This window comes from Sturnira hondurensis, unplaced genomic scaffold (assembly GCF_014824575.4).
Source record: "Sturnira hondurensis isolate 20B ecotype Veracruz unplaced genomic scaffold, ASM1482457v3 Scaffold0000867, whole genome shotgun sequence".
Taxonomy (NCBI): Eukaryota; Metazoa; Chordata; class Mammalia; order Chiroptera; family Phyllostomidae; genus Sturnira; species Sturnira hondurensis.
In genome coordinates, this window is record NW_028073498.1 from 1,746,143 (window position 1) to 1,773,291 (window position 27,149).

The 27,149-nt window shown below is 45.7% G+C and overlaps 1 protein-coding gene across 4 annotated transcripts in view; it reads right to left on the reverse strand.

Moving 5' to 3' along the window:
* Nucleotides 1-4,926: 4,926 nt before the first annotated feature.
* TMEM40 (transmembrane protein 40) overlaps nt 4,927-27,149 on the reverse strand; it is a 30,479-nt gene continuing 8,256 nt past the window's right edge. The window contains exons 2-12 of one of the 4 annotated variants that reach the window (XM_037050930.1): nt 19,831-19,910; nt 18,841-18,981; nt 16,475-16,564; nt 15,323-15,376; nt 12,427-12,462; nt 12,009-12,041; nt 11,597-11,644; nt 6,987-7,058; nt 6,831-6,905; nt 6,267-6,329; nt 4,927-5,524 (exon numbers count right to left, since the gene is read on the reverse strand). In XM_037050930.1, coding sequence (XP_036906825.1) covers nt 5,505-5,524; nt 6,267-6,329; nt 6,831-6,905; nt 6,987-7,058; nt 11,597-11,644; nt 12,009-12,041; nt 12,427-12,462; nt 15,323-15,376; nt 16,475-16,564; nt 18,841-18,981; nt 19,831-19,903 — 705 coding nt within the window. In that variant the 5' untranslated portion in view covers nt 19,904-19,910 and the 3' untranslated portion in view covers nt 4,927-5,504. Of the gene's footprint in view, nt 5,525-6,266; nt 6,330-6,830; nt 6,906-6,986; nt 7,059-11,596; nt 11,645-12,008; nt 12,042-12,426; nt 12,463-15,322; nt 15,377-16,474; nt 16,565-18,840; nt 18,982-19,830; nt 19,912-27,149 lie in introns of all 4 variants that reach the window. The other 3 variants (XM_037050921.1, XM_037050917.1, XM_037050927.1) reach the window with 3 other exon arrangements.

A 27,149-nucleotide genomic window follows, 5' to 3' on the forward strand; every position in this document is an offset into this window, starting at 1 on the left:
CAGTTGCCTCTCACATACCCCCCATGTGGGGACCTGGCCAACAACCCAGGCATGTGCCATGACTGGGAATCGAACCAGTGACTTTTCAGTTCTCAGGCTGGTGCTCAGTCTACTGAGCCACACTAGCCAGGGCCTGGTAACTTCTTTTCTTTTTTTTCAATTTTTGGATGACATTGGTTAATAAAGTTATATAGGTTTCAGGTTTATAACTCTATTACACATCATTTGTATATTGTAGTGTGTATTTACCACCACAATAAAAACTTCTATTTTACCTTCTGTCTCTGTGAATTTGCCTATTCTAGTATCTCATATAAGTGGAATCATTTAATATGTGTCCTTTTACAACTGGTTTACTTCACAAAGCATAATGTCCTTAAGGTTCGTCCTTGTCATAGCATGTGCCAGAATTGCATTTTTTATGGCTGAATAATATTCCATTGTATGGCTAGAGCACCTTTTGTTTATTCATTCATCAGTCGATGGACACTTGGGTTGTTTCTATGTTTTAGCTATTGCGAATAATGCTGCTGTCAAGCTGTGAAGAAGAGAGCCCCAGGGGAAGAAGAGAGGGAAAGAAGGTTGGGCAGAAATGTCTAGTCTGCCAGCTTGTCGACGGAAGGTCTGGCAGGTGTTGGGGAGCCCTGTGTCTCCCAGGAATGGGCCTGCTTTAGCATCCCTCTTGTGCTAAGTCGCCGGCTGGGAACATCCCGTGGGAAGCATGGCCTCAGTGCAAACACAGAGCACAGAAGCCCTTGGTCAGTAATAAGCCCCTGTAGGTGGAAGTCAGTGAGGCTTGTTTTCATATCTCCACCTCTCCCACCAGGCTACCAGAGCGATCTTTCTAAAATGTAATCTCACTATACTATTCCTCTGCTTAAACACCTTCCATGGCTCCCCAGTGTCTTCAGGCTACAGTCTTGGCTCCTTATCCCAGCTCTCAAGGTTATGCTGGAGCAAAGGGGACAATTTACTCTATTGTTCTATTTCCCACTAATCCTCACTCCTATGTTCAGTCTATATGCCTCAGCCACACTGGACTACCTGCTGCTCTCTTGACGTGTACCTTCCCTTCCTCCATGCCTTTGCCTATGTTGTGTTCTCTGCCTAGAAAGCCTATCTCTACATCTTCCCAATCAAAGCCTAGCTCAATGTCAAGTGCTTTCCCCACCTTCCCAGGGTCAGTCAGCAGCATAGTCTATCTAGCTCTGTCTCTGTTCCAGGATGAGGTACTCTGGGGTAGACAGAGGATTCCTGGGGCTGTGTCAGGAGAACAAGACAAAGGACTCCCACAGTCTTCTCAGGCTTCTTGCCTTTCCTCCCAGCACAAGCTGGATTTGTTTGGCCTCAAAATACTGTCATACCTCCATCCAATCTCCACTGTGATTGAAGTAGAAATCCAGAGCACAGAGTCCAGAGAATTCAGAGACAGAAGCCCCCTCCCCCCACTCCCATCTAAGCCCTTTCCACTTCCCTCCTCCACTTTGCAGCTCTGCCTTTCTGGGCTCAGGATCCAACACTTTATTTTTAGAGCACATGTTGGACTCCTGGAATCCAACTTGATGTCTGAGATGTAACCTGACGCTGAGCTGGCACTGACCTTGAGCTCTAGCTGAGCAGGGGAACAGTGACAGGGTCCAAAGGCAGTGCAGGACCCCACCATTCTATTTTCTGTCTCTCGGAATCTGACCATTCCAGGGCCCTCATTAAGTGGAATCATACAGTATCTGACATTTTATAACTGGCATATTGTACTTAACATAATGTCCTTCGGGTTCCTCTGTGTAGTAACATGTGTCGCAATTTTCTTTCTTTTTAAGGTGGAATACCATTCAATTGTATGCGTGGACTACATCTTGTTTACATATTCATTCATCGATGGACATTGGGTTGCTTTCGCATTTTGGCTATCGTGAATCATGTTGTTGTGAACACAGGTGTGCAAACATTTGTCTGAGTTCCTGCTTTCAATTCTGTTGAGTCTCTCTCCAGAGGTTGCCTTGCTGGATCATATGGTAATTCTATTTTTAATTTTTTGAGGACCCACTATACTGTTTCCCATAGCAGATTTTTAATTTTTAAGAAATTAGTAGCCAACATTAAAAAATCTGGGTTCCATACATCTTTTGAGAAATTAAAGGTCTGATGCCACCGGTCCTGCACGCCCAGCACCAGCCTCACCACCGCCCCCCCTTCAAGATTCCCGCACCCGCAGGCAGCACCCCCACCTCAGAAGTCAGGGTCCCAGCTCTGGAGGGCCTTCTTCTTGGTTCTGACTTCTTTCTTTTGTCTCCCCAGCCCTAGGCAGTCCCTGCTCCCCTCCCTGAGGCTCTGTGATTCCCCAGTGGTTCCCTTCTGCCTTTTCAGCCCTCCTGTACCTAATACAGCCCCCATGTTAGATATTTCCACTAAAATACCTGATGAGGCTGTTTTCCCTGCTGGTACCACTCAGCTGGGGTTCCTGCCCGGAATGCTGGATAGCAGCTGCCCACTTTGCTCAGATGTGAGTCATGCCGGTCCCCTCGCCCCTAATCCCCAGATGTTATTTACATCTGCCTGATTTTATCTGGCTGACTGTTAGGTACCTTATGCACGCCCCAGCTCTAATCAAGTAACTCTTGCTTACTGAGTGTCTACTATGTGCCAGAGACTGCATATAAGACTCAATATAATTACCTCATGGAATCCTCTCCACAGCACTGTGAGGTGGGCACTGCTGTGATCCCCAGGATATAGATTGAGAAACTGAGGCTGGGAGAGGGGAGGCTAACCACACTGTCCTTAAGTCAGCAAGTTCATATTGCTTTTTAAAAAAATTATTTATTGATTCTAGAGAGAGAGAGAGGAAAGAGAGAGAAACGTTGGTCTACTGTTCCACACACCTATGCACTCACTGGTTGACCCCTGTATGCTCCCCAACAGGGGATCACACCCACAACCTTGGTGCATTGGGACAATGCTCCAACCAACTGAGCTAACAGGCCAGGGCCAGCATGTTCATACTTCTGTCATGAATCCTTGCATGCTATTTATACATTTGATAAATATCTGATCTGTGCACTCCAGGCTCCCTTTAGAAGAAAGTAAGTTATACACAGTCACTTGAAATCAAAACCTCAGAAACCAATATTCCCTGCCTTAGTTCTCTCCTCCATAAAATGGGGACCATGACAGATGACGCCTCACAGGGTTTCAATGAGGGTGAGGTGACACGATGTGTGCGAAGTGCTCAACTCCACACCCAGCATGTGAGAAGTGCTGAACAAATATCAGCGATTGATATCATTACCTAAATATAGAAGGATTATTATGTAAAGCATGAAGTGTAGAGTAGCTGGAAGTGGTGCTTATGGAGAGTATGCAGTAATGGAAAAATGCTTATTCTATGTGAAAGCAAAAAGGGCCCAAAATAAAAATAAATGAACTCACACACACTAAAAAGACTCACAGAAAACAACCAAAATATCATCTGTGGTTGATTCGGGGTGCTGAGATTTGGGGCAATTTTTTTTCTAACAAGTATGTAAAAGATGCAATCCCATCAGCATTCCCATGAGCTCCTTCACAGAAGTTGACAAATGGATCCTAAAACTGGTATGAAAATGCAAGGGATCCAGAACAGCCAAAACAATCTTGAAGAAGAGGAACACGATGGGGGAGCTGTCCCGCAGGCACAGACACCCAGGCCAAGCCCAGGGCTGAGTTGGGACCACACAGCCGTGACTCCCGAGAACATTCCCTAAGGTAGGGAATTAGCCTTCTGAAAGAATGTCCCAAGTCAGTGACAGAGGCGTCTCAGGACAAGAGTAAGAAATCCTTGCAGTGGGAGTTGCTTTGGGAGGTAGTGAGGCTTTCATAACTCAAGGTGTGGGAGCTGAGCTGGAAAACTCCAGAAACAAGAGAATGTAGATCCTCTCATCTCATGTTTTCTAAAAGACAATTCTTTCACCAGACCATAGTGATCTGAGGAGGAAGGGCGCACAGTTATATTTCATAAAGCTTAGTTTATCTATTTCAAATCCCATTTTGCTTCTGATGATCATTTTCCTGCCTTTTTTTAAATGCGAAAGTGTCCTTTATTTTATAAAATGCTGATAGCTGATGTTTTTTGTTGTTTTTATTGCCCTTAATGGGCAAGGTACAGAGCTGGCTCTCTCACTTTAAAAAACATTCTGTACCTCTGAGAATCCCAGGCTCTGGGAATCACCTGGAAAACTTGCAGCTCTGACACTTATTTCCTGTGCAAACTTGACCAAGTTATGAAATCTCTTTGAGTCTCTGTTTTTCCCATCTGCAAAATGGGGATGATTCAGACATCTCCAGGCTGCTGTGAGAAAACGTACTTGATTGTACTTGGACCATCACAACCACTTGAAAACGTGTCCTCCAGAGTCTATGAGCTACATGGAGGCTCCCACTGTTGTCTTCTGCAAGTTGGAGAGTTCTTGTTTCTCCAATCATTCTTTATATTTCCACTCTGGTCTCTTCTGTGTGTTCTCAGTTTGCCACTGATTTTCTTAATCTAGGAGTCCAGAACTAAACACATGCCTTTGGTGTGGCCTGGCAGTGTAAAGTAGGGCCTACTACGCCTCCTTCAATCTAGACTCTCTACCTCCATTAATTCAACCAAAATTTACAATGGACTTTGTTTGGGGCTCTTATCTCACTTCTAGGGTATTTGCTGAGCTGAGAGTACCAAAAAGCATCCAGATCTTTTTCATAAAAACGTGTGCAAAACCCTGTCTCTCATTCCAAATCTGTGCAATTGAAGTCTTGCATCTAAAATGAGAGGCTTTACTTTATATTTATTCCCTTTTGTACTTTACTCAATAGGACAAGTTACCCTCCCTGATAATTGGAATCAAAGAAGACCCCAAATGTATTCTTACACTCAAGAAACATAAAGAAATAGTTCACTGACTCTTCTTCAGTCCAGGGAAGAAAATGTTTATTTGAATCTTGAAAAGAGTCCAGGGCTTCAGGGCTGGCACTAGGCGACAGAGCACAGATGCTGTGGCTTGAGTCCCCGCATCTGACCCACATCAGGTTCACCCAGGGGACCTGACACGGTGGTTCCCTGTCCCAGGGCAGTGGACTATCTGTCCTGGGATGGCTCTGTAGGAACTGAGAGAACATGGGTAGCCTGGGGACTTGAGAGAAACCAGGAGGCCAGACAGACCACAGCCTACAGGGCCCAGGGCTCTCCTACTGCTTCCTGAGAGCAGTGATGTCCGAGTCTTCCCGCTCCTGCAGGCACCATGAAGGGCTCAGTGACCGCACCCTCGCTCTGCCTCCATCCTGGCAGCTGGAATGCATGCCAAGGCTGCCCAAGTGGTACCTCTGCCAGGCCTGGTGCCAGTGTTCAGACCACAAGGCACGCAAAGTGCTCTCTGTATTGCTGTAGCTCGGCCTGTCCGTGTGCCTCCCAGAGCGTCACTTAGTGCTCAGGGGATGCCATGGTGGTCACAGTGGGGCCTGGTTTGGCGGCCTTCCCGGCACTGGCCTCAGTCAGTCTTCCTGAACCCTGGAAGGAAAAGCCCACTGGATGGCATGGGATTCTGAAGGCAGCCAGGCCTCATTCCCACCATCACCCCAGGTGCCTAAATAGCCCTCACAGCTGGAATAATGTAGTCACCCCAGAAGGCACAGGTCTCAATAATCCTCAGCCACTGCAACTAATTTCCCCTATATAAATTAAATGGCTTGAAGAAGATGGAAATCTTCAGCCCAGAGACACACAGCCTTTCAGTTTTGAGACTTAATGGTAGTCAGGGAGCTGCTGGTTATAAAACTGGATCTCCTTTAGCTCAGCCCAGCCACTCTAGCTCTGTGACCTGGGCAGGTTACTCTACCTCTCTGAACCTCAGTTTCCTCAGATGGTGCAAGATAAGTAAAGCCCTCCCACTTGCTATCAGGCAAATAAAATCATGAAGAAGATAGAGTTTGGGAAATGGGAAATTCTATGACAAAACACCCAGATTCCTTTACTTTTCTAGAGTGTTTCACACTTGGGGACTTTTGCATCCATCCCTCAAATGATTTTCACAGCACTTTTGTGTGGTAGGTGTTATTACACCCATTTTTTAGTCGAGAAAACAGAGGCTAAGAGGCTTCAGGGCCCCAGAGCTTGTAAATTGCAACAGGCAGTATTTGAACCCAGGCCTCGACTTTAGGCTGTGTGCTCTTTCTTATATACTAAGCCTTGTTAGCAACAGAAGCCCCTGATCAGGAGGAGAAAGCGAACGTAGGAAGAATGTAAAAGTTACCCATCAGTCTGAGCTTCTGGAAGAGGGGGATGAAGCCGCCCAGGACGCTGTGGATCCGGTAAACTGCCCAGACAAAAGAGAAGGTGAGTGAACTTCGTGCTTCCTCCGGGGATCTGGGGTCAGGCCTCCTCCCACCCACACTTGGACCAAAGCTTAACCCACACAAACAAGGTTCTAACGGTGGAGTTTCAGGCAGTAAGGTTAAGCTTAGATAATGGTACTAGAGTTATTAAAAACAGGAGCCATGAACAGCAATAACAGTGCCAGGAAACAGAGATTGCAGTACCCAACCCTATTAACTAACTTGTTTTCAATGTCTACCTAATTCTGTTTGTTTGCCACTTTCAGCTGTTTTTGTTGCATTTTTACAGAGCTGCCCATTTTTTTCCACAGAGTTTAGCTAACGACCTCACATTGACCTTGAAAGTGGTCAGGAAGAAAACATGAGCATGAGGAAATCTTGAAAAAGTGTTTAGGTTGTGGCTTTCTGGCCCTTGGCAGGCGTCTGGGCTGGTTCAGCCATCACCCTCTAAGAGTCTGGGTGGGGGGCAGGGGGGTGCTTACCCAGACCGAAGTAGATGCCAATGGTCTCCAGGGAGGCAAAGGTGAGAAGGCCAACTCCAAGGGACATGAACCAGTCTGTGAGGGCAGCCAGGAGGAGCATGGTTAGGCTGCAGGTCTGGACCTCCCCCCACCCCATTTCCACAGCTCCCAACGCACCTGCGTAATAGTGATAACACACCAGCAAGGCCCCAATTGCAAAGCAGAGGAGGACGAAGTGGAAAAATTCATCTGTAAAGGCAGAGGAGGTGGGGAATTTGCTATTTGCTTCTTTCCCCCTCTTTTTATATTACTAAAAATATTCCTGTGTCTGCTGAAACATAACTTTTATTCAGAGATGCTTCTCCTGACCAGCTCAACTAAAACATCACTCCAAACCCCACCTTTTCCAGCCTTTATCTCACTTTATTGTTTTTCTAACACTTATCACCACTCAACTGGTTATATTTTTATTTCTGTGTTTATTCTCTGTCCCCCTTAGTAGGATAGTGGGTGGAGATTTTGTCCGTTGACTAAAGCAGTGCCAGGCATGCAGAACTGCCAATACTTTATTTGGGGAATGAGTGCTAAATTTGGCTATAAAGAAATGCAGACTGTCAAGTTTAAAAGTTCCACCTTGCCCCATTTTCCCTTCCTCACCCCACTCTTCAAATCGAGTGGTTATTGGCACAACCTTTCCAGGCACATGTGTGTACATGCACAAGATTTTATTTATTTATTTTTCGAGAAGGGAGGGAGAAAAACATTGATGTGAAAGAGAAATACTGATTGGTCGCTTCTTGTACACGCCTTGACCAGGAACTGAATCCACCACCCAGGCCTGTGCCCTGACCAGGAATCAAACTGGCAACTTTTTGCCTTGCGGGGCAATGCCCAACTAACTGAGCCACACCGGTCAGGGCTGTACATGCACATTTTAAAAAATAAAAGCAGAACCAATTTGTATAGCTGCTGCTCTATAATTTGCCTTTTCCCTCTTGTTGATAAATCAGGGCCATCTTTTCATCTCAGAGCATATATAGATCTTCCCTGTTCCTTTTGATGGCTGTATAGTGTTCCATGGTATAAGGTTACCCTAGTTTATTTAATCCCCCACCGATGAATTTATTGATATCAGATGTTCAGTGTTACCACTGATACATCAAACATTACTACACACGACCCTTTGTATTCTATGGGCCCAGTGCCCAGAAATGGAATTGCAGGCTGGAAATATTCTTAATAGAATGTAGTTAACAGAGAGGAGCTGAGAGGCAGGGCTGTGCCTGGAACAGGAATTCAGGGGTGGTCTGTGAAAGAGGCCCCCCTGTACTTTGTGAGGCATTGTAGTTATCAGGGGAGAGAACACAAGAGCTTCGACCCAGTCAAGGGGCTGTGGTTAGAAGAGATGCAAAGATTTCAGGAAGAAAGAAAAAGAAAAAAGAGAGGATAATTCACAGACAGTTTCCAGGAATGACACAGGTTTCCTGAATGGGTGTTGAGGCTGCCAGAAATGTGTGTCAGTTTGGTCCAGTTCAGCCACTGATGTGCTTCGAAGCTTTGGACAAGTGTCCCGACCCCTCTGAGCTTCAGTGTTCTCACGGATATATCGAGGAGAGAAACCTCCATGCCACTGAGAGGATGGAGGGGCGTCTTGACTGGAAACATGGTAAAAGGGAGGGTTACATTTCACATTGCTGCTGGCAAGGGACATTTTGAAAGCAAATGAACAGAGAGGGGGAAGGGTACTACTGGTTTTGTTTTTGTTTTTCCGTGACAGAAAATTAAAATGAGTATTTCTATGACATTGCTGTCTCCAAAATCAGTTTACCCTCTAGGGAAAAAGAAAGCACATGCAGAAACGACCGTAAAGTTTAAAAAAGTAAGAAGTTTAGGTCTCTTTAGAGATGCGAAAGCCTGGGGTGAGGTGGGTTATAGAACTATTTTCTTCTCTCTTCCTCACCCAGTCGTTCAGGAACACAAAATGAGTTCTTAACACAGAAGTTCTTCTGAATCTTATTTTTAGTTTTCTTAAGAATATTTAGAAAATACAAGTGTTGGAGAAAGAGAGAGAGAAAGAAAGAGAGATCAACAAAATGCAGGATGAAATCAAGGACTGGATGGGTAGGAGGGCTTGCTTTGAAAAAGCAAAAAAAAAAAATCAGAAACAACCTAAAGGTCTATCAAGTGGGGAATAGTAAGTACACCATAATGTACCCCTACTGTGGAATATTATGCAGTTGTTAAAATGCCATAAAAATTCAGGGGTCATGATGACTGGGGCTGGGGCAGTCCAGGAGGGCTTCATGGAGGAATAATAATTTGAGCTGAACCTTAAAGATTGTCAAGACATGGAACTTGAATGAGAGGGAAGGACACGCACTTGTGTGTATGTGCACATGCTACTTGGGAGGCATAAATGAGAGGAGGGGAAGAAGTGGGACCAAGGCACAGACCCAGTGTAGCAAAGGGCTGGTTCAACCAGGTGAGCTCAGGGACTGTTGGAGACCAGACATTTTAGACCTGAAGAAGTCAGGCCAGGAGAAGGACTCTGGGGTTATGTCTGAGCCCAGAGGGACCTAAAGGATCATTCTTGCCTTTTTTCCTCAAATTTTAGCCATTCACACACCACTTTTTGTGGTTTTTTGCTCTTTCTATATACCACTGCTTACCATCTTCACAATTTCATATTAATCCAGGGACCATCTGGACTAATATTTACTTAAGATTTTTCTTAGCCCTGGCTGGTATGGCTCAGTGATTGAGCACTGGCCTGTGACCTGAAAGGTCACCTGCTGAATTCCCAGTCAGGGTACATGCCTGGTTTGGGGCCAGCTCCCTGGTTGGGGGCATGTGAGAGGCAACCAATCAATGCATCTTGCACATTGATATTTCTCTCCCTCTCTTTCTCCATCCCTCCGCCCTCTCTAAAAAGAAATGAAATCTTTGAAAAAAAGATTTTTCTTTAAACAGATTTTGTTTTTTTCCTTAAATCAATTTTCATTAAAAGGAAAACTTATGTTCTGACAGTAAATGGAAAACTATGATTTCCCTGACTTAATGAAAATTTCTCAATTGTCAAGGTATGGTAGCAGCCTGAGTGTGCATCAGTAGATGAGTGGATAAAACAACCACGAGACGTGTACACAGTGGAACACTACTCAGCCATTAAAAAAGGAAAAAAAATTACCCTTTGCAACAGTATGGATGGACCTGGAGAACATTACACTAAGTGAAATAAGCCTGTTGGAGAAAGATAAATACCATACGATTTCACCCATATGTGGAATCTAACGAACAAACTGAGCTCAGAAGCATAATAGAAACAGACTCATAGATACAGAGCGAGATGTCAGCTAAAGTAAAGAATGGAGGGATTGAGCAAAAAGGAAAAAGGACCCATGGACAACAGTGTGGTGATTGTGGTGGGGAGGGGGCACAAGGGGACTAAATGGTAATGGGAAAAATACAATAAAAAAAGTTCTCACATACACACACAAAATTCTGTGACTGAATGGTAACAGACATTAACTAGGCGTATTGTAGTGATCACATCACAACGTATACAAATATGGAATCATGATTTTGTACGTGTGACACTAACATAATGTTGTATGTCAGTTCTAAGAAATGAACACCTAAATTTCATTCAGGAAGTCAGGGGCATCTTAAAATTAGACATAAATGTTACCAAGTATACTTAAAGTTCTGCTCCTCTAAAGAAAATAAAAGCTATTTTTATCAAAAAAGCTATTTTTCATTGATAAAAGTTATAGTTATCATTTCATCAAAAATGTTAAAATAAGCATAAGTCAAGTGGTAATACTTTATTTTGAAGAACAGTAGTTATTTGTATTTTGTAGATCAGACAGCTCAAAATGCTCCAATTGCCAGATTTTGCGCACACACACACACGCGCGCGCATGCAGAACAAGATGGCGAAGCACTAGCCAGCTGGCTGCCTGCAGAAGGCTCTCCAAGTGGGGAGACACCCCTCTCTGTGTCTGAAGGACAATGAACAAGGGTCAGGGAAGGATGAAGGTATGGAGTCCCCAAACCCTGACCATGTTCTAAGAAAGAGAGGGGAAACGAGACTCACCTCCTTACTTTGGGGTATAATGCCACATCCTGAAGAAACTCAGATATGGTCTGTTCTTTAAAATCTCGGTTTTAGTCTGACAAGGCTCGTGTTTCTAGCCCAGGGAAATTAAACAGCTGGATAGAGGCAGAGCAGGGGGCACAGACCCAGGTCTCCTCTCCCTAGAGGTGGGCTTTTGCAACAACTCAAAATGTCTCTAGAACAACTGCCATTTATTTCACCAAAAATCATGGTCTCCCCACCCTTATCCTCCTCCATACAGCCCCCAGTTCCAGGCCTGGTGTGGAGGAGGTCCCTCTGGTTCTCATCACCCCTTCTCTAGAGTCTAATGTAACCCAACCTCAGGGCTTTCTCAGCCCGGCCATTTCCGGTTCCTCTTCCTGGCCACCCAGCCTGGAGGCCATTGATCATCCTCGTGACTCCATGTACAGCAGAAAGAGCTTAAGACCAGTGTTCAAGCTCAGGTCATGCCACTCACTAGTTGTAAGACCACTCCCCATCCTTGAGCCTCAGTTTCCATGTCTGCAGAACTGGAATCATTGTACCACCTTCTGAAGGTGATTTTAAGCGGCCGGTCACACGACAGGAGTGGGCTGTGACTACTCTTGTCCTAGGCCATTAGCTGACTTTTCTCCCCATAGAAATCTGAATCAGACAGGTGGAAGCTGCTTTGAAACTCCCGTTTACTTACCATCTTTCTTTATATTCAGTCTTCTTAACTGAGAGGCCTCCATTTCTCCTTAGGAACAAGAGATTGGTGTTCAACTCTGATATGGGATGGCAGGCGGGATTTCCTCTTCCCTGCCTCACTGAGAATGGCCCTCCTGGTTCTATTTCCAGAGTCAGAGGACATGCCCTGCAGGACCTATGGGGGCAAAGCTGTGACAGTGGGGATGGCTGTCCTTGGGACCCCCTACTGGCCCCTCCTCCCTCCACAGACCCGAATCTGTGCTCTGTTCCATTTCCCCTGAGCTTGGAGGTCTTCTTCCTGAATCACGCTGACACTGCTGGGACTGACCCACCCTTCCAGAATGCCTGTGATCCCTCCCATACCCTTGAAGGCAGGCCACCTCCTGCTCTCCTCTTGGAGCTTGAGTACTTACCACTTGCTGGGTCTGAGCCTCTCCTTCGGAGTCCTAAAAATAGAAACTCAGCATTAGTGCCCCGGCCAGCTTGGGTCCTTAATGGCTGCCTCCACATTGAGAGGGAGGCCATAGGTGACCTGTGAAAATACTCCCCTCAAACTGTCCTGCCCCCAGGAACTCTATCTGTCCACAGTGGCTATAATCTCTTTGCCTTTTTCCTGGACCCCATTTCTAATCACCGGCCCCCTGCCTCATGCCACAGCCAGCCCTGCCTGCTTGTTGAGCTCGGGTCAGAGCCCCAGGCCCCCAAGTAGACTTGGAGTCCCGGTCTGACAGCCATGAACCCTGATAACAGCTCACTCTCGGAGGAAAGATGATGCCCACACCTCATCCAACACCAGCACAGACAAACCCTCTCCCCAAACTGGACACTCACCTGATTCTCCAGAGGGCACCATCTCCCCAGGGGCACCTGCACGGAAGGAAAATCAGAGGTCACTGACCCATTAACCTCTGATCAAGGAGAAATTACACTTCAGAGAAGGTGGACCTCACTCAGAGATTTCCATTTGCTCTGAGTGGGCTGAGTGGGGGCTGGAGCAAGCTAGAGGCTTCCTAATTTCATCTAAAGGGACAGTTGCTACCCACCAGCCACTAAAGCCACTTGAAGGAATGAATGCCTGCCCAGTGTTGCAGGTCTTCCAATTTCCCTGAAACCAGAAATCCAGGTTTTTACATAAACTTTTTTATCGTAAATATTTTATTTATTTACTTTTAGAGATAGGGGCGGGGAGGGAGAAAGGGAGGGAGAGAAAAAATACTGCGTGAGACAAACATTGATCAATTGGCTTTTGCATGCCGTCAACCGGGGACCCCATTTAAAACTGGGGCATGTGCCTTGACTGGGAATTGAGCGGGTGACCTTTCAGTTCCCAGGCCGGCGCTCAAATCCACTGAGCCACACAACCCAGGGCTTACATAAACTTCTTGATTATAAAACAGATTGGCAACTCCTTGCATTTTAGTGAATCAGAGAGTTTGTGAGACATGCCATTATTTTATACGTTACTACGTAAGGAAAACCATTGCCAATTACCATTGTAAGTTGCCAGTGACTTTATAATGCACTCTGATTTCAAACATGTCCAAATGTGAAAAAGTGTTAGTTGTAGAACTGATGAAATGTATTAACAATAGTTTTTAAAAACACTCTATGAGCCAGATAAAACACTCCTGCCCACACATGGGTCACCATCTGCAGCCTGGTCCTGTTCATGACCGCCTAGATGCAGGCGATCACACCTAGCCGCATGGCCCTAGCCCCACCAGGCCCCGGACTCCTGGGAGCTGCTCTGGGTTCTACATGGGAGCCCCAACTCCCAACCCTGAGTGTCAAGCCTCTTGTGTGGGGGAGTTGAGCCCTAAGTTGCAGCCTCACCATTAATCTGGTCTGGGGTGGCCTTCCTACCCCATTCAACCTCTGGTTCTTGGTTCCTATTCCAGTTTCTGGTGAAACCTAGCTTATCACCTTCTTCCCCTCAGGGGCAGATAGGACCCCTTATAACCACACCCACTACCACCACCACCACCACCAGGAGCCCCTATTCCTGCTTACTTTCTGTCTTTTAGAGCAGCCCCAGAACACAGATACCAGAGGGGGAATTTGGCACATGGCAGTAAATATTCAGCATGCTCAACTGTCCATTAGTGCTAACATACAAATGGGAACATCATCTGTAAGTGACTAAAGAGTGACCAGTCCAANTAGCTCATCACCTTCTTCCCCTCAGGGGCAGATAGGACCCCTTGTAACCACACCCACTACCACCACCACCACCACCAGGAGCCCCTATTCCTGCTTACTTTCTGTCTTTTAGAGCAGCCCCAGAACACAGATACCAGAGGGGGAATTTGGCACATGGCAGTAAATATTCAGCATGCTCAACTGTCCATTAGTGCTAACATACAAATGGGAACATCATCTGTAAGTGACTAAAGAGTGACCAGTCCAAAGGGTACAGAAAATATACCAAGGATATCATGAAATGAGACTCTAACAGTATCGTTTAATAAGGACCTCCAATGTCTTGTGGTGGAAATGGGGGGAGAAAATAATTCACAAGTATGTGACAATATCTAATTATCTACAGCAAATATGAATTACTTTTATGATAAGAAAAAATATTTTAACCCTGGCTGCTGTGGCTCAGTGGATTGAGCACTGGCTTGTGAACCAAAGGATCACTGGTTTGATTTCCAGTCAGGGCACATGCCTGCGTTGCAGGCCAGGCCCTCAGTAGGGGCCACATGACAGGCAATCATCCATTGATGTTGCTCTCACTCCCTTCCCCACTCTCTATAGATAAATAAGTAAAATCTTTTTTAAAAAAAGAAAAAATACTTTAAAATATTTGCAAACATCAGTTTCTCACAGTTCATACCCAGTGAAATCTTTCTTTCATACTCGAGTGATTAAAAGCATTTTTCTAAACAAAATGATACTTTTTTTATTACAAAAAGAAAGAAAAGAAAAAAATCAGAAAATTCAAATAAACAAATAAACAGCATAAAGATTACCCACGGTGCTACCACCCAGCAGCAGCCATTGCTAACATTTTGATGCAGAACATCAAAATGTTTCATTTACATTTCTTTAAATATATATATAATTATACCTCAATTAAAAACATATCTTAAAATAAAAAAATAAGTGTTTCCTGATGTTTTTCTTGGTCCTTATCAGGAGTCAGGAGAATAAGTAGATTAGATTATAGAAATGTTGGAGTAAACAAAGTTAAATAGGTTTTCATATTTGGCCATTGTGCGGTATTAGTCAGGCTTTTTTGCAAACATGTTCATTCCTACAAATCCTCTCATGCTATTAGAATGCTACAAAATAAAAGGCCGTACTATTTAGATCTTGCTGTAATAATCACAATGCTTGAAGACAATTGTTCCATAATATGAGTTTTGTAGAGATCAGATCCTTAATTTTCTCTTACAGGCTTTAACAGCCCAGTATTCCAAGAAAGTGGATACTGATCATATCTCATCTTGCTGGTTGGGAAGCAAGAAGAGTTTGGGACCTGGTCAAGTTAAGATTATAGTTCAGAAGAGAACCCAGGACAGTTTCGTCACCATGGTGCAAAATGCTTGCCCCATTCCCAGCTGCCAACGCTATAGCTGCTCACTTTGTCACATTTCCTATATCCGCCCACAACTTTTCGGCTCATGAAACACACTTATGGTCTTGTTTCTGCCCTATAACCCCCTGGGCTCTCCTGTCCTTTGTTTAATTCTGTTTTCTGCAAAATCACTGGGCAACCAGTTACCTCCATAGAGTTGAAGCTCATCTGGTGAAAGGTCAGGCTCCCCATGCTCAGCACCTGGTGGAGACAAACCCCATTAGTCAGTGGTCTCCCGGGGAGCAGCATAGCACCCCAGGGCAGCTTCCACCTCACACCTGCCTGAAGCTGTAAGAAGCCACCCAATTCTTGTGCTGGAGATGAGCTGTGTGGTCTTCAAGAGTCCAGACAGCCTTCCAAGTGCTTTCCAATTGCTTTCCCTTTACTTGGTCAGACCCTAGCACACCTAGTGGTGACTGCTCAGTTTACTAAGAATGAACTGGGAGTCTGAGAGGGCCTAGGCCTCATTCAAAGTCAGTAATAACAGTTGCCATTTATTGAGCACTTGCTATGTACCAACACTGTATGAAGTACTTTAATATTTAATTTGCTCTTCATGGAAATCTGATGAAGGAGGTATTAGTCTCTCTCCCTCCCCCATTTTACAGATAAGGACACTGAAGCTCACAAAGCTATTTCCTGAAATTCACATAGTCAGTCAGTTCAGATTCAAACCCAGGTCTGTCACCAGAGCCTGCAATCGTAATCATTTTTATCTCCAGAAAAAGAACCCAGCATTCAACTCCAGCTTCATGGGCAGCATTTATTAAACACCTCATGTGTGCCAGGTTATGTATTAGGCATTAATTCAGGTTCTTTTCTTCCCATGATCCATTGGGCTGAAATTTACCTTTTATTTTTTTCCAGATTTTCTTCTTGTTGTTAAAAATAAAACATGCTCATTGCAAAATATGTATAGCATAGGATAGTTTGAAAGAGAGGAAATAAAAATCACCCATAATTTAACTGTCCAGAGATAACCATTATTAACATTTGGATACTTTTCCGTCCAGTCTTGTTTATAGCCATGTATGTGTCAATTTTTACAAACTGTATGTGAGATCAGACTGATTATATGATTTGATATCTTCCTTTTTTCACTTCAGAGAGATACGAAGAACAGAGCTCTAACCAGGACAGGGTGCAACACCCATGACCTATTTTGCAGTTGTCGGAAATTGGGTTGTTTCCCATTGTTGTCCCACTATAAACAATACTGCGAAGACCATCTTCACACAGACACACTCAGTCCCAGTGAGCCAAGGGGGCAAAGAAGAAATGGTGAGGCCTGTTGCCTACCAGGTGAGTGGCCCCTGTGGGGGTGTCTATCACCCTGGCTCTGCCGACGTTTTCTGATCTCCCTGCGGTGCTGGTCCTCATCACTGCTCTCTGCAGGGAACAGACACACGCTGTAAGAGAACCTCAGCCTCAAAACAGACCTGGGGCACACTCGTTCTGTTGTTAGTTCTCGGAGTTTAGCTTCTGTGAGAAATGTGGTCTGGGGGAAACATACTAATACATGTTTAGTGGTTATCTCTGGGTGACAGGGCAGAAAATGATTTTTTCTTCTTTCTAGTTCTTTATATGTTCCACATTTTGTACAATGTGCCTATGAGTAATCTCTCACAGTAAAATATTTTAATTAAAAATAATAGGGTATAGCTCTGGCTGGTGTAGCTTGGTGGATTGAGTGCAGGTTGCAAACTAAGGGGTTGCCAGTTGGATCCCCAATCAGGGCAGATGCCTGGGTTGTAGGCTGGGTCCCCAGTGGGGGCCATGTGAGAGGCAACCCCACACTGATGTTTAAATAATAATAATAACAATAATAGTATACATTAAGAACAAGAAAGTGTAGGAAGAGCAGTGCTGGCTACTGAACTATGAGTGAGGGTCCCACGTGTGGAGGAAGATGGGGGGCTGCAGGGGGACCTTGGGACCCCCGAGGTCACCATCTGAGCCTGAAGAATGCACAGTTCCAGCAACAGGCCAGTCATTGTGGATCAGACACCAGGGTCCTGAACATCAGTCTGTCTCTATGCTTCTGTGTTTGTTTTCTGTTGCTCTCGCTTGGTGTTCAGTTTTGCTAACCACAGCCAATCCCACGTGTGCTGTGGTGACAAGAGGGAAGCGCTTTATGGCAACTCTTGGGGGACAACATTAGTGTGGGAGCAGCTCCCCCTAAGGGTCAACCAGAAACAGAAGACAGAACATGCCCTCCCACCATGGAGAAGAAACAAAGGGACAGAGTGCCCCTGCACCTGGAGGCCCTTCTTCCACCAGAGGCCCTTCAGTCTCACAGTGGGTGGGTCTGTCTGCTTTTTAATAAGGGCAGTGGTTTCCTTTGCCCATAAGGACACTGCCTACACACAAACTCACTGGACCCACTAACCACTCTCTCTCTCTCCTGTCTGCTGACATAAGCATGGATTTTGTGGCCTTGAGTCTAAATCTCATCATTTGCAACACGAGGACATGATGCTAAGGAGCCAGGGCTTTACAAGCATTTAAAAATTTTGGCCTAAAATTACTTGCATCAAATAAAACCTCAGACTCAGCCCGCTGTGTACGACAGATCAGGAACTCTGGTTGAGGAACAGTTAGGCCCCCCAGTCCTAGAAAGACCTCCAGGGAATCCCAGGTTGGTTGCTGAGCCCTCTTCCAGCAGGTCAGTTAACCTCTGTGCCTCAGTTTCCTCACCTGTAAAATGGTAATAACAATATTTCCTTCCTCAGTGGGTTGCTACAAGAATTAATTGAGTTATGGTACTTGAACAGTAACTGGCCCATAGTCAGTTCTCAATACATGCTGGCTACGGTGTTGCTGTTGCTGCTGCTTCTATAAACTCAGCTGTACATTTTGAATCAAAAGAATAAAAGTGAAAGAATACTCTGCTGCTTATTACAGTATAATGTGGAAATTTGCAATCGAGACCCAAACAGAGACGCTCCTTCGTCTAAACCCACTGAAGTACTGGCGAGGAAACACCACTTAGGATATGGTTTGTATGAAGAATTTAAAAAGCAAAAGCTTTAGGGCAAGAATGCTCATGAATGTGATGAACTGGTGGTGAGGCGGGCCGGATCTTAACCGTAACAGATCTCTTCCAAGTTTTTACTGTGTGCTGGGCACTGAGACTTTACACGTATTATCCTCTCAAGAGTCCTATGAGGTGACAATTTTTGTTACCATCCCCATTGGAGAGATTAGGACCTCAGGGCCTACAGGGTTGAGCAGTTTACCTAAGGACACATAGCTAGTTAGTTACAAAGGAGGGATTTGAACCCCGGCAGGCTGCTTGAACGGACAGACGTACTGACTCTGGCACCAGAGCACCCCAGGGAACCTTGATGTCACTTCACATGAGATGCAGCCACTTGAGGGGTTTTTCCAGAAGGCATGAAGAGTAGTCGGAAAGATATTATAAAATAACAGGGCCAAATGTGGAGGGGAAGAGAGCAAAACTTTTAAACCAGGGACAAAACTGTCTACACGGTAGGTAACCGTGTACACGTTACATGTACAGACAGACGGGCCCTGGAAGGGTATACAGAAAAATAGAGCTGAAGTACGAAGGTGAGAGATTATGGGGAATGGTTGTCCCATGTAAAGGTTTTCCTGGACAATATAAGATTATATAAACATGCATATTTAAATCTTTGCTATACCTGAGGCAGAGGAAGATGAGGAGGAGGAAGAGGAAGAGGAGGAGGAAGAGGAGGAGGAGGAGGAAGACTTGTCTCTCTTATGCTGTTTTTGAGAAAAGGGTCCGGCCTCCCCGTCTTGCTTGTGGAAATCTGTCTCTCCGTCTGGGAGAAACACAGAGACGAGGATGAGTGCTTCCGCCCTTCCCACCCCAGAGACCACCAAGGCCTCCTCAGAGGTCTGTCTGGACTTGGGGAGCCAGGAGGGGCTGGTTTCTCCAGGGCACTCTTTCCCAACCTCTCAAGAAGACCCTGGCTCTCGGCAGGCCCAGGGCAGAAATTTCTCTGAATACAGAGCTCAGAGAGGGGCTCTCAAGGCCCCTGTCCTGCCCTGAGGCCACTAGACTGAATAAGTAGTTGCCAACTTAGAATTCTCTGTAGCCCTGGCTGGCGTAGCTCAGTGGATTGAGCACTGGCCTGCGCACCAGACAATCGCGGTTTGCGGCACATGCCTGGGTTGCAGGCCGGTTCCTTGCAGGCTAACTACCAGCTCGGGAGGCACAAAAGGCAACCATAAATTGATGTTTCTCTCCCTCTCTCCTTCCCCTCTTAAAAAGAAATAAATAAATAAAGTCTTTAAAAAAAAGAATTCTCTGTAAATTTTAGGGGAGGTAGGATCAGATTAAGCCCTAAACCTTCCTATCTCCTATTACAGCACTACACAGAACCCTCCCCACTTTCTGGGGCCCCTCCCTCATGATAGTCCAAGCCTGCAGAGACTCAGAGATTTTGGGAGCAACTGAGGGTTCCCACAGCTAGAAAGTGCTAGAGGACAGACCGGGCCAAGCACATGTATGTGTGTGCATGTGAGTAAAATCACTTCTTTTCTACAGGTTTCAACTGTGACTTGAGCCATTGTGCACATGAGCTAAGCAGGGTCTTCTTCGGTTCTACCCACTGCCCGTTTCCCCTCCCACGTGGCTTTGCCCAGAGGGTGGGAGAAGGCAGACGTACGGTCTGTTTCTTCTGTATTCTCGTGAACTCGACTGTGGTCTTGAGTCTGGGAGGAGGATTCTAAAGTCTCCATGGCCTTCCTGGAAGAATAACAATAGAACAATAGCAAGTAATTAATATCACAAGTAACTAATAATCAATAACAAGTAGTTAATATCCTTAATATACGAAGAGCTTGGCACATAAATCAGAAGAGGAAAAACACCCAATTTAAAAAGGTACAAGAAGAACAATTTACAAAAAGAAATACACGATTAGGGAAATTTGAATAATAATCTTTTGACAATATAAGAACTTACCTGCATTTTTGGACTATAAGGTGCACCCCCACATTTGGGAGGAAAGGAGGTGCATCTTATAGTCTGAATGTACCTTATCTGGCTCACCGTGTGGGGGGAGGGCAACAGTGGAGCGGGGTCACAGGTTATTAAATATTTTACCACCTTTTTTGCTTCAAAAATGTTTTTCCTATTTTCCTCCCCTAAAACCTAGGTGTTTCTTATAGTCCAAAAAAATATGGTACTTACTTTTAAAAAGTAGACTCAGTTTTTAGAGCAGTTTTAGGTTCACAGCAAAGTTGAGTGGAAGGTATAGATCTCCCATATACCTCCCATCCCCGAACTTGCCTAGCTTCCCCATTACGAACATCCTCCACTAGTATTTTTTTAGGTGTGATTTTTTCAATTTAAAATACTTTATTTATTCTTAGAGAGAGAGGAAGGGAGGGAGAAAGAGAGGGAGAGAAACATCGATCAGTTGCCTCTTGCATGTGCCCCAGCAGGGGACCTGGCCTGCAGCCCAGGCCTGTGCCCTGACCAGGGATCGCACCCGTGACCCTTTGCTTTGTGGGACAATGCCTACCAAAAGAGCCACACCAGTCAGGGCTTAGGTATGATATTTATATCGAGGTTGTATTTATTTGATAAAATTATATGATGTCTGAGACTTGCTTTAAAATAATTTTGGGGGTAGTTGGAGGGCATCGGTGGGGGTCCAAGGAAACAATAGTTGTTGGAACTGTTTCAGATCACAGACCGAGGTTTTGAGCTATATCAAAACACAGTGCGTGGTTCTCACACACTGTGTGCATGTTTAAAACACACACAGAGGTATAATTGGTATAAAACATTATATTAGTTTCATGTATGTAACATAATGATTTGGTATTTGTATGCATTGCAAAATGATCACCATAATAAGTGGTGGTATTATGCCTGTTTTTAGCTTCTTATTTTTTTTTAATATTTTATTTATTTATCTTTCGAGGGGAAGGGAAGGAGAGAGGGAGAGAAACATCAATGTATGGTTGCCTTCGTGCGTCCCCTGCTAGGAGTTGGCCTGCAGGGAACTGGCCTGCAACCCAGGCATGTGCCCTGACTGGGAATCGAACCGCGTTCGTCTGGTTTGCAGGTCCGCGCTCAATCCACTGAGCTACACCAGCCAGGGCCTTTAGCTTCTTATTTTTACTTTGCTATTGTTATAATAAAACAACCAATAATTTTTCATTACTTAAAAATGTAACATGCCACCTTACATAAGTATAGCACTTAATGATTTTCCAAAGGGCTATGTGTCTATAATTCCATCTGAGCCCGATCATAAACCAGTCAGACAGGGAATAATTAAGTACCCCTCACAGCTGAACTGCAGTTTCTAGAGAAAAAAAAGAAAATCCCCGAAAGATTGTCTCACGTGACCCTTACGATAACCCTGCAAGGTAAGTTCTATTATCCCCGTTTTACAGAGGAGAGAACTGAGACTCAAAGACATGAGATGACCTGCACAAGTTCAGACCCAGAATCCATGCTCTAGTTAATGTGACCCAAAACGCTGGTCTGAGACAAGAAAGTGCTCCAAGGCCACCATGAAGTTGGGCTCCCTCGGAATGGATGCGGAATGTCCCCCAGGGACAAAGATCACACCCACTTGAGAACCACTGGTCTAAACCATGTACTGGTTATAAAAAATTTTATATTGTTAAAATATTTTTTGACAAACAGAAAAGTAGGCAACATGATTGAAGCAAGATGTTCCCCTGTTGGCTTTGAAGATGGAAGAAAAGGCCACGAGCCAAAGAATGCGAGGAATGCAGCTCCAGCAGATGGAGAAGGCCTGGCAACGAATTTTCTTCCAGATTCACTGGGGGGAGCTCAGCCCTGATTTTGGACTTTGATCCCCAGAACTGTACGTGTGTGTGTGTGTGTGTTTAAAACACACACAGAGGTATAACTGGCATATAACATTATATTAGTTTCATGTATGCAACATAATGATTTGGTATTTGTATACATTGCAAAATGATCACCATAATAAGCCTAGCTAACATCCATCAATTGCCACACATAGTTGCAAAACATTTTTCTTGGATGATCATTTTTAAGATCCTTCTCTTAGCAACTTTCAAATACACAATGGCAGTCACCATGCTGTACTTTATACCCCCAGGACTGACGTATTTTATAACTGGGAGTATGTATCTTTTGATCCCTTCATCCATCTTGTCTACCCTCCACCCCCTGGCAACTGCCTATCTGTTCTCTGTACCTACAAGTTTGGGTTGTTTTGTTTTAGCAGAGAATCTAGTCTTAACCCACCACAAGACCCTCACAAGGCAGTATCTTTCCCTGATGTCTCAGAGCCAGACTGGCTGGGTTGGAATCCTATCTGCCACTTCCAGCTATGGGAGCTGAGCATGTTACTGAACCTCTTGCTGTGCCTCAGGTTCCTCATCTGTAAAATGGAGAAAATATTAGTGCTTACCCCCTAGTATTGTTGTGAAAATGGCGTGAATTAAAACACATGAAGCACTTAAAACAATGCTTGGTACAGAGCAAGTGTTGAACAAATGCTACCTAAGGTGATGGCCATTATTAAGACCGGGGCCAGGGTGGGAGCAAAAAGACAGAATTTGTGCAGTGGCAAGAGCGTGTGCTTTGGGGTCAGACTGACCAGGGTCCACCCCCACTCTGTCCCCTGTGCATAGGATGACTTTGGAGGGGGCAGTCCCCATCTCTAAGCTCTATTTATCACAACTGTGAACTAGTGATGGCAGAGGTTTAGGGAAGAAAGAGGGCCAGTGCCTGCCCTTGGCGGCCTCTGAAAATGTGAGTTTTGTCTCTTTTTCAGGCCGCCTATTACCCTCAGACATTCAGTGTCCAGGTCCGGCCCTGCTTATCCCCCATCTCCTATTACCCTCTTTCTAGAATAAAAATTCCCATTTTACAAGGCAGAATTCAGCTGAACATTAGGTAGTCACTAGCCAAGGAAACTGATTAATATTCAGATATGAATGACTGATAACCACAAGCCTCCAGGGCATATCTATGTTTTGAAAAGAACTCTTTGTACAGAGCAGATGCCTACTACATATTTCTTGACTGAGATCATCCCTAATGGTGGAATTTCAGGTAGAGTGGAGGAAGGGATTTACAGCACATACTGGGGAAGGAGAGCTTCTGGCTGGTGCCAAGTATACCAGAAGTTCACCCAACTGGTCCTCTCTCTTTCCCACCCTACCTGTCTAAATCACTGGGCAGTCCCTGCCCACACACAGCATTCTCAGGCCTCCAGACTTCCATCCAGGTTATTTTTCCTATTGTCACAATTGTATCTGACCCAGTCGGCACAGTTCAGATGACACTGTCTTCATGAAGGCCTGTGCTTGTTGCCTGACCAGCACCCTCCCTCCTGACCCCCCACTCGATTAGCTGTTCTCCACCCACCACCCTTGAACTCCTTCCTGGTAACAAAGCTGCAATTTGTTCTTCCAGCTCCAGTCAGATACTCGTTTTTCCGGCCTTTCTTGTAGCTGAGGGTGGCCATGTGACCCAGTTTCAGCTAGTGAAAAGTTAGCAGAAATTTGTTGGGGTTTGGGAATAGTTTCGCTTCTCCTGACAAAAGAGGGCAGCAGGGCTGGTGCTGTGCCTTGTCTCTCCTTCCTCCCCTGAACACTAATGTAATGGCAGGAGATACAGGGGCCATCTTGTGACCTAGAGGAAAAGCCAAGCAAATATAGAAATGTTGTTGAGCTACCAAGCCCTTACCAGCAACTGCCTGAGTTTTTGTTATTTGAGAAAAATAAACCTCATTTTAGTTAATCCTCTATGGTCAGAAGTTTTGGCATTTGTATCTGAACACAGTTCTGACTGAAACACATTCCCTCTCTTACATCCCTACATTAATTAAGCACCAACTGTATGCTAGCACTGGGATACTGTGGTGAACAAGTTACAGCCCTTCCCTCAAAGAATTTCAAGGTAGACTTGGGGCTGTTGGGAATCAAGAGCCAAACCAGACCAGAGTCAATCGGGGAAGTTTCCTGAAGGAGGGGAGGCAGGGAGTGAGTAGGAAGGGCAGAGGGAGCAACATGCAAAGGTACAAAGGCAAGGGGCCATGGCCCACATGGGAAACAGCTGTCAGGAAACAGCTTTAAAGAAGAATGGGATGTGGGGAGGCCCAGATTACACCCCTACCCCATCCCTCAGCACATCACTCTCCCGAGCCTTAGTCAACTCTGCCTTGTACCAGACTCTTCTTCTTCAAGGTAGGGCACCTCCAGAAGCCACCACTCCTATTCACCTTCGGGTCTGTGCCCAGCACTCAGCAGAGGGTCTGACACACTCAGGATGTGTCTTTTCCCCTAGATCATGAATGCGGCCAAGGCTAGGGACTGAGGCTGACTTGTCTATGTGTCTCTGAAGCCTGCACAGGGCTGGACAGAAAGGAAAAATGATGACGATGACAATGATGGAGATGATGATGACAATGACAATGATGGAGATGATGATGACAATAACAAATAAGTGCTTACTGTCCACCAGGAAATGATCTAAGCACATTACATGTATTAACTCATACATGCCTCTCCACAACCCTGGAAGGGCTCACCATGGTTGTGCTCATTTTGTAAAGCACACTGAGACACAGAGAGGGTGAGTGACTCAACCGGAGCCACCGAGTTAGTAAACAGCTGAACAAGGATAGCTGTTCCGTCCACACTGGGGCCTAGAAGGACTGAAGCTAGGACCGCTTCCCAGGCCCCTGTCATTTGTACCAGGAAAGAGGCAGTCATGGCAGTGTTGTGCAAATGATGCTGACTTGGCATATATTTTGCCACTGGTGGGACCCTGAGCAAGTGTCCTCATAGCCAAGGCACTGCCTGGGGCAGATCTTCAGCACGCTGATCCATCAGGAGAGGGGACCCGGTAGGACCTGTCCTTGCCCCACCCCTCCTTCGCCCATATTTCCGCTATGAGAAAGGATAAATAGAATTTTTATAGTTTAAAACTCAAGGATCAGTGTGCAAGGCAACACTTCACACAAAGTACAGAGTGCTAATGAGGTAACATCAGACACCAGAAGAGAGACAGCTGGGAGGGGCTTCTAAAAGCTCAAGTTCAATACATGCATGACTCATGGACAATGGTGAGGAAACTGACAGTGGGAATGGGGGGCAGAGTGGGTGGAGGGGGGCAAAAGGGGAAAAATTGGAACAACTCTAATAATATAAACAATAACACATTTAAAAGGTAAATAAATCCTCACATTAAAAAAATAAAAAATAAGTAAAAGCTCAAGTTCAGCGCATATGACTTTGAGCCAAGATGGACCACAGGGAGTTGACAGGGAAGTGAAGAATAAAGCATGAAGAGGAAAAGGAATATGGCACATTCCCCGCGATTTTCTTTCATCTGTGCAAGTCTTATTGATTTTATGCAGGGAAAAACCAAGGTTTAGGTAGACAAAGTGACTTGTTCAAGTTCTCCCAGCTTCCAGATGGGCTCAAATCCGACACCTGCCCTGACAGAGAACCCTCATCCCTAGCCCTTGTTAGAGACCTCTGAGGCACCCCCCCTCTTCCAGGTGGCCTCTCATTTGAGGCTGATGCCCTAAGAAAATGGACTAACTTTTTAGTACTTTTCTCCATAAAGCTCCACCCTGCTGAGTCACTGGTGGTGCCAGGGCCTTTGCACCCACAGGTCTTGCTAAACTGGATTTCCCCTTCAGTTCATCCGAATTTCCTAAGCTCCTGTTGTCACAAGGGGCTGGGCCCAGGGTGGGAGGACTATTAAGAGACACTGAGCCATCATAGCCTCACAGCACTTTCCCTGCCCAGCTCACTTGATCCTCATGCTGACCAGAGGGAAGGCAGGGTTGGGATTATTGTCCCGTATTACAGATGGAAAAACTGAGGCCTAGAAATAGAAGAACTTGCACAAGGTCACATAGCAACTCAAGGGCAAAGCTGGCTCTAGAACACTGTCCCTTGATTCGAGGGCTGCTTATCTTTCCCTGGTACCCCTTCCTGGAGGAGGGGCTGAGGCAACTGGCTGCATAAAGCAGAGTGAGAGAAAGATGTAGTGGTGGGGGGGGGGGTGGCAGTGGGCAGTTGAAAGGGTAGGAGTCCCCTGAGGCTGGAGAGATAGTCCTGGGCCTTGAGTGCCAGGCTAATGGTCAAATTTTCCTGCAAGTGCACCGTGAGGAGCATTCCTTGGGGCCACAAATGCAGGGCCAGTTCAGTTCATCAAGCCCAGGGCAGGAACCTGGGGGCAGGGGGGGGGGGCGGGGAGTATGGGAAGCGGGGACAGCAGCTGAGAGGGGAACAGAGCTGACAGAGATGTGGGCACTTGCTGTTTTTGTCCACCTGGTGTCGAAGCTCCCTTCTTCTGGTGATTACACCATGGGCGGGCGGCAAGTTAGAGCCCTTGAGAATCTCCTCCAGCTTCCCAAGCCTCCCAAACAAGAATGCACCCCACACAGGCAGACACAGATTCAGGGCAAATATCCCCCAAATTGATGGCACCCCCTCCTCATGCTTCTTTGATATGCAAATTCTGGAGGGGTCCTTGCCCCTCACCCAGGTTGGACCATCAGCCTGTCCCTCACAGGAATATGACTTGTGACATGTGCGACATAAAGCCCAAAATCAGCCTGCGCTGGTCTGCTGCTGAAGAGGCTGTCTTCTCGTGTCAGTCCCTGACCACTGTCTGCGCTGTAGTCTGGTTCCTCAGCAGCTCCCTCTCTTCTCTTCTCTTCTTCTCCCCATATCCTCCCAAGAAAGTCCCCTTTTTGGTAGCCTGAGGTAGTTTCTGTTACTTGCAACCAAAGCATGTTAGTTGAGACTAATGTGTGGGGAAGCCTCTGAGATTCTAGGCAGAGCAAAGCAGGGCTGGGGACAGAGGGGTGCACATGTTTCACTGCAACCTCCAGGGCAAGACATGGGCATGGCCCCCGAAGTCCTCCATATTCGGGGTTGCATCTCAACTCCAAGATGGGTTAGGGACTTCCACTGTTGCTTCCTTCATCCCCCTCCTTGTAAT